At 47.2% G+C, this 14,892-nt stretch overlaps 1 protein-coding gene across 9 annotated transcripts in view; it reads right to left on the minus strand.

Annotated features, from left to right (window-relative positions):
• Agap1 (ArfGAP with GTPase domain, ankyrin repeat and PH domain 1) overlaps nucleotides 1-14,892 on the minus strand; it is a 455,752-nt gene that overhangs the window by 65,198 nt on the left and 375,662 nt on the right. For 5 of the 9 annotated variants that reach the window (XM_041650295.1, XM_041650294.1, XM_041650290.1 and 2 more), the window contains one exon: nucleotides 8,326-8,403. The exons of the other annotated variants lie outside the window; for them this stretch is intronic. In XM_041650295.1, the coding sequence (XP_041506229.1) occupies nucleotides 8,326-8,403 (78 nt within the window). The remainder of the gene's footprint in view (nucleotides 1-8,325; nucleotides 8,404-14,892) is intronic. 9 annotated transcript variants of the gene reach the window in all.

The following is a 14,892-nucleotide window of genomic DNA, read 5'->3' on the forward strand; positions in this document are numbered from 1 at the left end:
ACTTCAGACAGGTTTCCTCATGGTTGACCTGCAACCACACCCTGCAATTCCCAGCAGAGCCACGGCATCTGTGGGCTTGAAATGACCTGTCTCCTGATCCACGGGCTTCTATGTCATGATACTATTCACTGCAACTTTTACCACACAGAGGTCTGCAAGACAGCACTGATTCAGTACCTAAAACTCTTCAGTGAAGAGAGAGGTAGGGCAGGGACAAGCTATATAATTCATGGGTAGAAAGCAAGGACACTTGGTCACTCATGGGTGAATGTGAATACTGTTCATTAGGACATCTGCACAGCCTCCCCTCATCTGACATCTGTGAAACCCAAGGATAAGAAGAATGCTTCCTCTGGTCGGGATTTACTGCATGTCTGCTGAAGACATGACAACCGTGAGCCTCCCAGTTAGAGCTCTGTACACTCCCGTAGAGGATTTCTGCCCATGTTTGTAGCCTAAATCATGAGCTGCAGTGCAAATGTGAAGGCAAGGAGCCAAACTGGCTTGACTGAGGTGTGGGCTCCGTCCCAGGGCTCTCGGTTACTTCTCCTTCATGCCTTGGGTGTCAGGGGAGGCAGAGGGTGGTCTTTGAAGGCCCTACTTAGCAGGGACAAGCACACCCCTGTATGGATGACAGAGCACAAAATGACAGAAATGGCTGAGTATCTGGGTCAAGTGCGACACAGCTATCATTGAACTTTCTGCCTTGTTCTGATTCCAGCTTAGCTGTAATGGGCAGATGAAGCCACGCAGGCGCAGTCTGGCTCTGCCTTGTCCTGGGAGCCATGCGCCTCCCCCTGCACAGGTACCCAAAGGGCAGAATTCAGAGGAACACCAGGAAACCCACTGTGTTGCACCGTCAGCTTTCCTTCTAGACGACTGCAGCTTCTGCGCACTTAGACCTTTCTCCCTCCTCTGTGTTCCCGGGGTGTCCCCGCTGCACCTCTCTACTTTCCTTATGGCTACCTCTTGTATCTTCTTGGGCATCTACATTATAAGGATTTCTTCTCTCTACTCTGAGCTCCAAGAGTCTCGCTATAAGTGTGTTGGCCTTCATGTAGGATGTACACCCTGCAGACAGACACCTTCCTATTCCACTCCAATCTGCAAAGTAGCCGTGCATGTGCTCAGTCCTTCTCTGCCCTCTCTGTCACAGACACTGCTGTTGCCTTCCCTCTGACACCTCACTTCTAAGCCTGTGAATGAGTACCCAGTCAGGTCATGGCTCTCCTCTGTCTCCCCCAACCCCGTTATCTCTGGAACGGCTGGTGGGCACTGCCCATCATGTCTACTATCTTCCAAATGACAGTACGCTGGACCATGCTGAGTCCACTCGGATGGGAGGAAGGTATGAGACTGGGTGAGGGAAAGGGAGCCGAGCACAGTGACATTAGCAATGGCTCCCTGGAGGTGTTCATGAGCATGCCTCCAGTTCTCAAAGCCACCTCACTACCCTGTACCCCTTTTGGCTGCTTTAGGTCTTTATTGGGGTCCTGAGTGAAGTCTGTTCATCGCATTTTGAAAAGGAGGAGTTTTAGGGAGGACAGAAAAGTCCAGAGTTAATGTACTGTGTGAGAGGCTATAGAGCAACCTGAAAACTCAGTAAAAAAAAAATGTTCTGAAACCCCAAACTGCACGTTTAATTCCAGAAAGTAACAGATGGTAACCCACAAAAGCAAGGGGTGTGGCCCTGCCCTCTCCTCTGGTGGAGGTCACTGAGTGCCACCAGCACACTGCAGTCAGGGATCAAGGTGCCAAGAAGCCCGATACCTTCCAGGGCCCAAGTCCAGATGTCCTTCCAGTCAGCTGCATCCTGGATGTTTTACTGTCTTTGGGTCTTTTCCCCTTTAAAAAGGTTCCTGTCACTCGCAACAAGGACTGATGAAGCCAATGCATGGGCCCTGGCAGGGCCTGCCAGGTGAATGACAGTCAATGTTTACTGACAGCACCTCAGAGGCCTCCCGACTTGGTCCACGCTTGCACTTCACAGTGTGGCGGTGACTGAAAAAAGCAGACAGCCCAATGCAGCTTGCTCCTTCCTCTCAATGCTCAGACATTTCACCGGGTGACATAGTGCCCATCAATCCCTCAATGGCCAGAAGGCTGTGTTACTTCATAAAATGACAGTTGATGCTAGTAGAGTTTTTAGCAAACAGATTTTTAAAAACAATCATAAGCACACCAGGCGCTATGATGTTGATCAGTCTCAGAGGGCTGAGTGTGGCCGCTGTCCTCTGTTCATTTACTGTCCTTTGGAGACTGGGTCTCACTCTGTAGCCCTGGCTGTCCTTAAACTCATGATCGCCTGCCTGCCTTGCCTCTGCCTCCAAGGAGTGAGATGAGAGCTGTGGGTCCTCCCTGCACCCCCCAAATGACAAATGCTTGAATAGTGAGAAGGGTCAGTTTTGGTGTTTTATTCTCTGGTGTCATTTGCAGATACATCAATCACTAATGACAGGCACAGGAGCTTATGCAGAGTTTATTATGCAAGAGACGCAGGTTGTAGAAGACACTGTTGGCATACACACGAGAATCATGTTCTCAGTTCCAGAAACACACATAAGCACAGAGTTATTCCCCACTTCAAGGAGATGCCTAAAGGCCACCAACCCAGCCCGAAGCTCCAGGCTATGCACAGCCCTGGTCCCAGCTCACTAACACAGTGATTGGGCTCCCAGGGGCTTAAACAGTTTTCTGTGTTTAACGGTTGGCTGTGGAGAGGTCCACTATAATAGTATTTTAGAGCCATGAACCTGTCGAAACCAACCTGCCCAATTATTCCCAATGACATTAATAACACCGGATATCGCACTAATTGTGTCCAGTTTCTATGCAGACGAGGCCCCGGGGGGCTAATTTTACCTCCTCAGGGGCGAGCATCTCAGCCATCAGACCGACTTCACAGGGAATCCCTCCTCATTACACAAGTCTGGGCTGTCAAACTTTTTTCCCCCTTAAAGGTTAATGGGCCAATCAGTCATCAATTATTTTTGTGGAATCCTAGCAGACAAAGGGTTAAAGGGCTACAGACAGCTGAAAATAGTTCAAACATGAGCGGCTGTTTTTAACAGGAGACACCTGATGAGGAAGAATACGGAGGAGGGGGTGGGGGAGGGAAGAGCTGGACACTTGCAGACACTGGTCTCATAGAGGGGATGGGAAAGATGATTTCACCAAAGCCAAGACCAAGGCCAAGGCCCTCCAATTTTTGTCCTCAAAGATGCGCTTCACAGTGGTGTGGCCAGAACAAGGGAGCTGAGTGGGTTTGTTCTCCAAGGAGAAAGGATGAATGGGCTGCAGGAGTCCCTCGTGTCAGTTCCTCACTGCCACAGGGGATTCTGCATTCTGGAGGGGGAAAATGGTTTCCCAGGCTTCCTGGAATCTGGGCTTCTAACCTGAGGTCCACCCAGGATTCCAGCCCTAAGGTGGAGCCTGCTTCCTGTTACACTGACTCACAAACGTGGCAAGAATGACACGTGCTTTTGGCACTGCACAGAGAGGAGGGCTCCAACTCTGCCTCGAGCCACCCCTCCATTCATGAGTATTAGCAAAGGGTTTTCCAGTGGGGCATCTACAGGTGGAGAGGGTTTGTCCTATACCCTGTTTAATGGGTGCCCGCAGGCAGGTCACTCCACCTCTTTTTCAAGATTTGTGCCTGTGAGTGCAGGTACTCAAAGAGGTCAGAAAGGGATTCTCTATCGCCTGGAGCTGGAGGTACAGATAGCTGTTAGCTGCATGATGTGGGTGCTGGGAACCAAACTTGGGTCCTCTGCAAGATCAGCATGTATTCGTAACCATGGAGCCATCATCTCTCCACCTTTTTGGTCTTCAGCCACATCAGCACTAGCTGGCTAGGGAACACCACAGCATGCTGTCCCCACCTTCCTTTTGCAATGGAAGACATCCCTGTGATCTAAAGAGGCCACTGTCCTCAGTGTGAACAGTGTTCAGTTTCAACCTCCAGGTCTCCTACAACCTGGGCCCTATGGGCCATGTGATACAATGTCATACACAGCCTCAGGCGTTTAATGTTATTTTTTTTTTTGAGCAATACATTTTGTAAAATGCTTCAGTGTCACTTTCAAAGGCCCACATTCAATTGTCATGCAGTTTAGGCATTTAGCTGATGATGGAGACGGCCTGTTTAGGATGTCAGTTCAAACCCACCATCATGCAAAGGTTACTTTCATTTTCCCTCCCATTCTTAAAGGAAAACATGGGGGGGTGACACATGTGCAGGGCTCTGCATATTTACTGCTGGGATGCGGTCTGTCGTCACTGTTCAGGGTCCCTGGGCTCCCAGTTGCAGGAGCCAGGGAGTGAGACAATCAACAGACCTTTCTGCTCGCCCAGAATGGGTTGCCCAGCATGGCCATCCTTCCTTGTCTCTCCATGAAGCCAACTGAGGAGATTGGATTTCCCAATCTTGCTTTAGCTCCTATGACTTTAATGAAAATGGCCCCCATTAGCTCATATGTTTGAATAGTGGAGTCCCAGTTGGTGGAACTGTTTGGGAAGGATTAGGAGGTGTGGCCTCACTGGAGGAGGTGCATTACTGGGGATGGGCTTTGAAGTTTCTCTCCTTGCTTCTCTCTCTGCCTCATGGCTCTATCTTAAAAACGTGAGCTTTCAGTCACTGCTCCAGTGCTATGCCCGCTTACCTGCTGTCTGCCTTGGCTATGGTATCTTGTCACAGCAGGAGAGCAGCAGCTAAGACAGCTGCATTAACATTTAGCACTTAGATATGCTTGCTTTTGTCAGTTTGTCCCTATACTGACAAGTGACTTTCCGTAGAGTCTCTAGGTTAAATTTTAGTGATATCAGAACACCACAGATTAGATTTTGTTGAGAGGCCTGTGCCACAAAGTGATGGACCCAGTGTGGGTTTCCTCTGCCTGTCTCTGGACAGATTCCAAACCCACAGAAATGGACCTTTGTAGACAGAGCAGAACCACAGGCCTTCTTTTTGGACTCTGGGCCACTTCTGAGTCTGGCTGATCCTTGGGTATGAGGGTCATCTGCCATGTGAGGTGGGCTACGTTCAGGCACTCACTCTGCTGACTGACAAAATGGGAGGACTCTGCACACCAAGCAGTGCTCACTGCTCCCTTTACTGTACCCCCTTTATCCACACATCAGAAGTTCTTCTCAGTTGGTGGGTCCACCTGGCTCTGGCTTCTGAGATGGGACAGCCTTGTTTCTATGTCATACTAACCTGGAAAACACTGTCATGCAGAGTCTGTTTGTTCTACATCTTGGCTCCTAGGCACTTTCTCAGAAACATTTGCCACAGAGTCAAACACTGGAACTGAGCGCCACCCACCTGACATCTAGACCTTTTCTGCTTGGGCCAGCAAGAGGGCTGACTGGGGAACGATGCCACTATGAGGCCCTGTCCCGGGGACCCTGCAGCACAGGCTTGAGAGACAAGTCAAAGCTGCAATTCCTGCTGAAGAGCATTTCATTTTACCATCCCTGGGTGGGAGTTTAATTGTGAAGAAGGAACAAAGCTTCAACCCTGGGTTCTACAGGGTGAGCACCAAGTGTCTACCTGGCTTTCAAGGGTCAGCAGACCTGCGGGGCGAAGGATCCACCTGCGCTTTTCTAACCCATGCCTGTCCTCCTAACAATCCATCTTCACACACTCTGGGCATCCACCATGGCCCCTCCAGAGTGGAGGTCCTGGAGCACACAGCTCAGCACAGGTTCTGTGGAACTTACCACAACCTCAATTTTCTGTGTGTAACACAACACCTACCTGGCAGGGGCACTGTGAGGATCAAATGAGACAGCGTGGTCCAGGGCCCACGACAGTGTGTGCATCAAAGAGAAGGCTTCAGTGAGAGCACAGGGCTTCAGGCACAGCCCAGTCTGTCTTACAACGTGTGTCCCCAGGAGGGTCCCACAACTTCTGAGCCACACTCAGGCTACCAAAAACAGGGTTTATTAATTGCTCCTCCTCCCAATTAAAAAAACCTAATTTTTGTGTCTAGGGAACTGAACTCTGAACCAACTTTATTTTGGTATTTTCTGGGAATCTCTGAATCAATCGACCAAGTGAGGCATTTTAAGCAATACTACACTTCAGGATGGGTACGATTCAGATTATCTAACAGAAGACAGAGTCTTCAGCACACACCTTTTCATGAAGGGTCAGTTTATGGGCAGCGATCATGTGGTAACATCATACATTAAAAGCCTGAGATTAGAAGAATATTTTGATAATTTATGGACTTACATGGATTCTGTAACAAGTTATTAAAAATTATATGGGATAAGGTAGTATGCACACACATAGTAATGAGGAATAACCATGCTGCTCAACTGAAACAAATGTAACCATACATGGAGCAGCTTACTATAGCTGGAAACACGGAATAACCAAAGTGTGGTCACTGCCTGTACCCCAACCCTCATGGCTACCCGTGTCTCAACCCCCCCCAGTCCCCATGGATACCTGTGGCACTCACTCATATGGAGGGACCCCAAGTGAGTTAAGCTACCGAGGATTCAGAGAGGAGTGAACTTCACCTAGTCATTGTCTGCCCTCTATAACCCCTAAGTGGCCTCTGAAGCTCTGGCTGCCTTGGATGCCAAGTTCCCCATTACCCAAGCAGCGAATACTGAGAAATCAGTCTTCCTGTGATTCCTTAAATACACAGTGTCAACTCAGCCCACCAAGGTCTCCTGCGTGGCCTTCTGGCAGGTGATGGGTAGGAAGGATTTAGTTTTGAGGATAATGAGTGAATTATACATCTTCTTACTGTCCCTCAATTCTGTATTCAGTAACACTTAAAACAGTCACAACTTTCTTTAGTTTTTAAGGAAAGAAGTCATCAATAAACCTATAACCTATACCATATAAAAGACACCTTTGATAGAGACACAGGACAGAGAGATGATAAATACCCCAAACAAAACAAAACAAGAAAAAAGAAGAAGAAAACCTACCATCTAAAGAACCGTGAGGGAGCAAACTGATACCTCTGTGCTCAACAGAAAATTGTAACTGGTGAGGCGGCTTCTTAAATCTCTGTTTTGCCTTCTCTCTCATTTCGTTTTCTGAATGCTTTTAAGAGAGATGTGGCGAGGCCAGGATACACAGGATCTGGACCAATCACCTCCTCTTGAAGAGTGCCAACAAAACTGTGATTACAAAATGGCTCTTTAACAAGCTGCCCTGCGAGCGTGGCTTTGGTTTTGTGCATTCATTCCGGCTCGAGAGCAGGGCTTTTGGTGAGTAATTGTGAAGGGAAGTGAGAGAGGATGGGGATATAAATCAGGAAAGGTTAATGACTGGGATGTGAAGAAGGGACTTGTTTACAGAAATAGTGTGCAATTTAAAATTTACAGGAGATTTAATGCCACTACTTGGCAATCGCTAAAATCAACAGCCCAGAAAACAGTGACATTAAGAAAAATATTACAGTTATAATCATCCCCAAATAAGTCAATTAGTGTTAGGGCGCGAGTTCGCCATTACTTGACCCATTTGGCTTGCACTTAAGTGAAAAAGAAATCCCCCCTATTATACCAGGCTCGCTGGATTGTGACCTGCTTTGCATCCTGTATACCCGCCAGCCTCCCTTTGTATACTAGGTGGATGGCGCTGGTTTTCCCTTGCCTGGTATCAAAATAATTCTGACCCTTGACATTTGTAATCATAAAAAAAAGGCAATTTATAATTGTGTTGTTCAAATGAAGGTGTGGGGGAATTCAATCTGCTATTATACAAAAGCAATGACGGCTGTCTTTGGTGAAAAAAGCAACTCAAGTCAATTTGTGAACTTTGGCACCAGACGACCTTTAGAAACAAAACAATATACGGAATTTACAAGCAATAGCAGTCCATGCAAATGGCCCGGGCCTGCCTGCTTCTGGATTAGAGCTGCAGAGAGCATTATGGAGAATGCTTCCACAAAACAAATTAAGACTGTTACTTAAATGTCACGGCACACTATTGTATTTGGCTACAGATCATTACACCTGATACTAACACTTTTAAAAACTGTAATAACTTGGGAAATATTACATTGAGTGCCCACATGTATAAAGGAAAGGGGGGGAAAAAAGAGGAGAAAATAGGTTTCCAAAGTAATTTAAACATCACTACCCTACGACTGAAGGGAAAGGTCAAAATTTAAGTAAGCTGAAAGGAACATGAATGGTAAAATAGAACACACAAACAAAAGGACGGAAAGACCACAGGGCCGACTGCAGACACAACGCGGGGGCATGCGGCTGCATTTTCATGTCTGCATGGGGAGGAAGGCAGGAAGGCAGGAAGGCGGGGAGGCGGGAGCCCGGCGGGGCGGGTGCAGTTACCTTCGGTGTTGGTGCTGCTGCTGCTGTATATGTTTCGCAGGCTACCAACACGGTTTAGTTTCCACGCTTTGCGTTTGGCTGCATCCCGAGAGCAGAGAGGGCAGGGGAAAGAGAGACAACAAAAAGGAAAAGAAAACAAATGAAAAAGGGAGAAAAGAAATGTCAAAGCAGCGCATGAAGCCACCTGAGTGCGCAGCGAGGGGCAGCACAAGGGGCTCCCGTTGGCCCTCCACTCCCCCCAGGACAGCACAGAGGTGAGGAGGGTAGAGGCGAGCCAGCTTGGTTAGTGGAGTGCTCAGGAAATCAGATGTTCCCAGGCAAATGTGCACAGACCCTTTCCTGAGCACAAAGCTACTTGCTGAAGGGCAAACGCTGGCCTTTGGGCTGTGGTGGGCTATGGTCCAGAAGCTAGTTCAAGTGACCTTATGTTTCAGATGCAAGTCTTTTAAAACAAGAATATTTTTCAACTCCTCCTCAAAACCGTTTGTGAGATGAACACTAGCTTAAACCGCAGAACCCGAGAAGCATCTTCCCTCCCTGGAGACCAAGTGGGCTCCCCTACAGCAGAAGCCTCTTCAGATGTCCTTCAGAAAAGACGGACACCAAGTCACTTCAAATAGAATGCTGGAGTTCAAGTAACTTTCTGAGCCAAGGGGACATAGAGCAACTGTGTACGCTGCCCTGCAGACATGGGGTGAGACACTCCAGGGACACAGATATGGTTTCTATCCCATCTGGCCCCTTCCTTCTACTGGCTACCTTGGAAGGCGACATGCACAAGACACACATACATGCATGTGCACACTCCCTACACACGTATGCACGTGCGCACACACATAACACACACACGCACACATGAGATACCTGAGGCTTGGAAGAAGATGGTTTGAGGATACTCTCAACCCTTGCAGATACAGGTCACAGAAGCCAACAAGAGTTGACAAGTTGGCTCTTGGGGGGTTGAGATAAAGTCATGTATCTTAGCTGGGCCCACTACTGTAGGCAGACACCAATATATTCAGCAGGGGTGAAAGTTGCCATGCTCCCAACGAAGGGAACCATGGGCCATTTGTTTTTCAACTCCGAAGTCAGGAAGAGAGCCTGTTAGGAGCTTCCATTAGTCGACGTAGCACAGGCGGGAGGCAGACTGACTCTGAGTTATCTCTGACTCAATCCTATCTGCTGTAGTGTTCAAGCCACTCAATTGCAGGCAGTATGGCGTCAGGCCCTGGCTAAGTTGTATGAACACCGGGGTCTCTGATGGACAGAAAGTGACCTCGGGAGAGGTCTAGGTGAGTTCAGTTGCTGGCCACTCTCACTGAGGTTCTTTTTAAAGATCTCCAAAATACATGTGAGAAACATGAGCTGTCAAGGACAAAGGCTGTTCTGAAATATAGTCTTATATATTTAGAGTGCAAAGTTTAATCAAGAGAGCAAACAACTGTGAATTCACTGCCCACTGACTTAAAATGATTAAAGCTGCTATTATTAAACACCTAAGGCTCACTTTGTAGTGTGAACACCCACAAATGATTTGGTACGAAATGTTGATCCCTAACTAGTGAACACCTACAGCTGCCGCCTGGAGTCTTCTGCCTATTGTATATGGATTAAAATTTAACTTTCCATGGTGGGTGGAGAAAGTGGAGGGGTTTTGCTCGTTTCTGCATTTTTAAGGTCTTGTGTCCATCCCAGGAAGCAACACACCTGGGAAGGGCCATTCAGATATCAGCCAGTCAACTCTGACCAAGGAAGGAAATCCAATTGCTCACAGTTTTCAAGCACTGTCAAAGGATTGCTGCTCCCCTTCCCTCCCACAGGTTACATTGTGTGCCTACAACCGGCATGTGCTTCATTTTTTTACTAGTGGATGCGCTCAGAGTCTGGGGGCATATTTCACAAGTTCCAGAAAGAAGTGGTTACTGTAAAGCTTCATAGGGAAGCAGACCCCCTTCTAGAACATTTACATATAAATAGGCAGAATCCAGGCTGAGCTCTGCAGAAGGGGTGAAGCTCAGCGTGGAAACCTCTTCCTGGTTGCTGTGCACTCTGCATTTTTCATGCTCTGTTCCCCCATTACAGTGAGGATGTATAACCAGGAAGTGAACTTACAGCCTGGATTTCTATTAACCTATTGATGAAATAATCAATTTCAACGTATAAAATGTCATGGCTTTTTCTTCCTTGTAAAAAATGGCTGTGTTCTGGCTGATACCAAGGCCCTGATATGAGCATTTGTCTCCTGGGGCATTGATTGCTTGAGTTGCCTTGTTTAGGAGCTTTTCAACAGGAACTGCAGTCAGGATCATGGGTAAAATTTCAGAGGGAACAGCCAACTGGTACCAAGTAGAGTCGCCAGTACTCCAGACCATCACACATTCCATATCATCCCCTGGTTCCAGACCTGGCAAGAAGTGTGCTGCCTAAGGCCACCATATTCAAAGATAAGCCAGCCTTACCATGTACCCAGGTGGGTCTCTAAACCCTCCTACCTCAGTCTCAGGCCACAGATATGCAACATTATACCCCACTTGGATAGTCTCTAAATAATTTTAGGGTTTTTAGAAACTTTCATGAAAATTTCTTTAAAAACACAGGCTAACATTTAGGCTTTGTTATTGGTGTTACTGTTGCATGTGGGCTGAACAAGACAAAAGGCAGCATGGTGGAGGCATGTGGTTGCTCTCGTCACTCCACAGCTCTGCTTACAGCACGAGCCCAGGATTTCATCTGGATGAGAGCAGGGAGTTAAAGGACACGAGGTTGCAGCAAGGTCTCCCATGTTAGACATCCTCATGGCCATGACATCCCAGAAGATACGGCATTGGACCCAACTACATACCCTGGGTGTGATCTCTCCCTTCCTATTTCACTTTACAAACAAAACTTCAACATAGGTGGGCAGAAAACACACTCAGCATGGTAACACACAGCCATGACTGCAAAGGACCATGGTCACCCTCACAACAACAAAACACGCACAGTGAACTCAGTGTGGGCTTGCTATAGGGACAGCCAAAGCAGGAAGCTGAAGAAGCAAACAAGGTTGCTGGCTTGCTGAGTACTTAGGGGAGATATTTAAATGTATCATCACTGTATTAAATAATTAATACCCTCCTCATTGCTGTGGCAAAATATCTGGCAAGTGCAAGATAATAAAGGAAGGGTTTATTTACAGTCGGGGGGCACAGCCCATCACGGTGGGGAAGGCATGGGGCAGGAGCTTAGGGCAGCTGATCATGTCGTATCCAGCCAGGAAGCAGAGAGAAATGGATGCTGGTGTTCAGTTCCCTTCTCCTCTGCTCAGGACCGCCGTCCATAGACTGGTGTTCCCACAGTTAGGCTATGTCTTTCTTCCTCAACTAACAACCTCTAGAAACTCCACTACAGATCCGCCTAGCTGTCTGTCTCCAGGGTGATTCTACATCATATAGAGTTGATGATCAAGATTATCCAGAACTAGGTCCATCAGCTGCCAAGTTATTTTCTAAGGACTAAAAGGACCGAAAATCTGAACAACTCAGGCTGAAAGCACAGAGACACTGTTGATGACACTGATTTTAACTAGACACTGCTTACGGGCACTAAGCTAGAGTAATAGGCCATTCCTTGGTAACCTGGGAAATCAAAACACCAAGCAAGATGAGAGCGCTGATGCCCACGTTCAGCTGTCCAGTCATTTCTCTATGGTGGTAGCCACCAGGCTGGCGAGGAGGTGGATGCAACTCTGCACATTCGGAGCTATAGAGCCGCACATCCAAGTCACGCTCTGAACATGAGCGACAGGTATAACCCTATCACAGCTCGCTCGTTTGTCAAGTGCCTGCGAATGAAGAACCCAGGGTCTGCATGAACAAATGAGATAGGGCACATTACTCTTGACTCTTGGTAATCACTAACAGACAGCCTCGGTCTTTTCAAAGACAGAGGAGAGGAAAATGTGTAAATTATGGCTTTCTATGCAGTTAGAGCGACTGGAATCACTTAGCATCCACAATTCTCGATTGTCACACGCCACCTTATTCTTGGGAGCTAGTTTTCATATGATCTGCAGGACTCTGAGGGACTCAGAACTTCATCTGAAAGTTTCAATTATTCTGTTTTCCTAAATAAAACAATTACTTCATTTTAACACAGCAAGAAACAACCAGAAAGCAGATTTCCAGGGCTGAGACTCCTAACCAGTTCTTTATAAACAGAATAAAAATATTTCCTAGTCTGCTGGCATGCTCAAGCCAACAAGGGTTTACTTTAACTCCTCCTCCATCACTGCACCTGGAAAACAGACTTGCTAGTGTCAGATCTGCTCCTTCTGACAGTTGTCTCGGTTGATTAGATAAATATTCCCTGGCAGCTGATTAATACATAATGTAGCCATGAGGAGAGTATGTCCAGATTTGTAGGCCAGGTTGGATGCTCCAGTGCATATGAAGTATATCCTGGGTACACAGAGAATGGCTGATGGAATGAGGCTGCTGTGCCCTTAGAATCAATTATGAGAACTAGTGGGGTCTTTGTACTTACACGGAGGAAGGGGCTGGGCCACTCACTTCTAACAATGTCATCTCATCTCAGAAGGAAATGAATGCCCCTCACCCAGCTCATACAAGAGTATAAACTCACGCTTTTAAGAGAACTCATGCCAGAATCTTGTTAGACACTGATTTCTTGACCACACTGGACATGGGCAAGAGCAAAGATGCTATCAGTAGAAACCCTATCAGTACAGAGAACGTCTGTAGGCGGACTGTGTCACCAGGCCTTTATGTGACAATCTTCTCCCAGGAGCTTCTGCAGGCAATGAGTGAAAGGCACTGTGGTTTTCTGTCACTTCCACTACAGTGTGCGTCATATCCTAAGAGCTTTTGTCTGTGGTAATTGTGTCCTGAGACTGAGGTGAATCAGAAGAAATTAGGAATTTCTTTTGTCCAGCTGTGTGATCATTCAGTTGCTCAGCCAGACTATGTCAAAGTTTACTTCTTTTATAAACAAGGTGGTGGCCCCTCTCATGAGGCACACCCAGAAGATTCTCAGGCCAGGTAAACTCACTACTTGAGCTATGAAGGGCTCTGCACAATGGCTACCTCTCAGAGACGAACAGTTCTCAAAGGGGACTTTGAAAGAATTAAACAAAATCCAAGGCCAAGCAGATGGGTGCAGCACACCCATGTTTAGGAAACAAAACAAAAACAAAAACAAACAAACCTACTACTGCCTTCAGTGCTGGCAGCATCTGGTGAGACCCAGTCACCTTCCTAACTCCAAACCATAGGCAGTAAATTATCCCCCAAAAGAAAACTACTGGAACAAGTTATCAACCCTTAATTGGGTAGTTTCAATTTAATGTCTAATAACTAAGAATAGCTTTCTTTACCACAGACACCAATTTATCTAAGAGCACATTGGGTTTGAAAACTGCCAAGGGCTTTTACATAGTGGGCTGATGTGGGCATTCTGGGAAATGTCACTAAACCTCGCAGACAGCGAGAATAAAATCAATGCAAAACTCCCTTGATTTACTAGAAAACCACAAGCTCCCAAGAAGGTGATGGCGGGGCTCTTTCCGGCCTACAGATGTACTGCGCTGCAGAGGGAAACAAAGGGGAGTTACATCAACTGGACACCCTCGGTCTCAACTGTGACCTGGAATAACTGTAAGACGCAAGTGTAAAGAAGCATCGTCTTCACGACGCATTGACAATGTAGATTTTCTTGCCTGTTCTCACACAGACTGGAAACTCAAGGGAGGAAACTGAGACAGGCACCCTATGGCCTCTTGGCTTCTGTGCTCACCTGGGCACATGGAAAGAGTGGAAGACAGGAACCTGGAGCTGTGAAGAACACTTTGCCACGGCTGTGCCACTGAGCCACTGCATGCTTACACGCACACACGCACGCATAAAGAACAAACTCTCAGTTTACCAGTTTCCCAAATTCAACAGCGTGTGGGAAGAAACCCTACGTGGTATCTGGGTCAATAGCCAAGCAGTAGCAGGGTCTGCAAGGGGTCAAAGACCCCTGCCTTATTCCACTCTGCCTATGAAAGGGCTGTCTTACCATCCTGTGGAGTCAGACAAGACGGGGGCTGGGGAGTACAGGAAGCTGGGGCCCTTCAGTGTTTCTAAGTCAGAAATGAGGGAAATTGGGTAGCAGCCATTTTCTCGTATTCACCTCCCGCCCCTCCCCTTTCTTCTCATCTTGTCCCTTTTTCTGTTTCTTCTTTCTTCCTCAATATCCTCCAACAAAAATATATTGCTGATTTTTTTCCCTTTTCTTAAACACAAAATCTTTTAGACAATTCCAGGAAAAATTGTTTTTTTAATAAAACTCTAAGTTGTGTTATCATATTTCAAAGCAATGACCAGCTAAAGCAACTAATCAAAGGCATAATTATTTAATGACCAGCGCTCATGCTCGCACACAGGGCTGTAATTGGGTGGCTGTGATCACTGGACCACCAGCCTCCATGGCAGCAAACAAGGGCCTCTGCAATTGATCTGTTCTTTCTGAAGCCGCGTTCCAAGGGGCGGGGTGGGACACTCCACTCTGGGGCTCCCTCACATGTGG

Source organism: Microtus oregoni, unplaced genomic scaffold (genome assembly GCF_018167655.1).
Source record: "Microtus oregoni isolate MIOR12 unplaced genomic scaffold, Mior012 000004F_ref0000308, whole genome shotgun sequence".
In the NCBI taxonomy this organism is placed as follows: Eukaryota; Metazoa; Chordata; class Mammalia; order Rodentia; family Cricetidae; genus Microtus; species Microtus oregoni.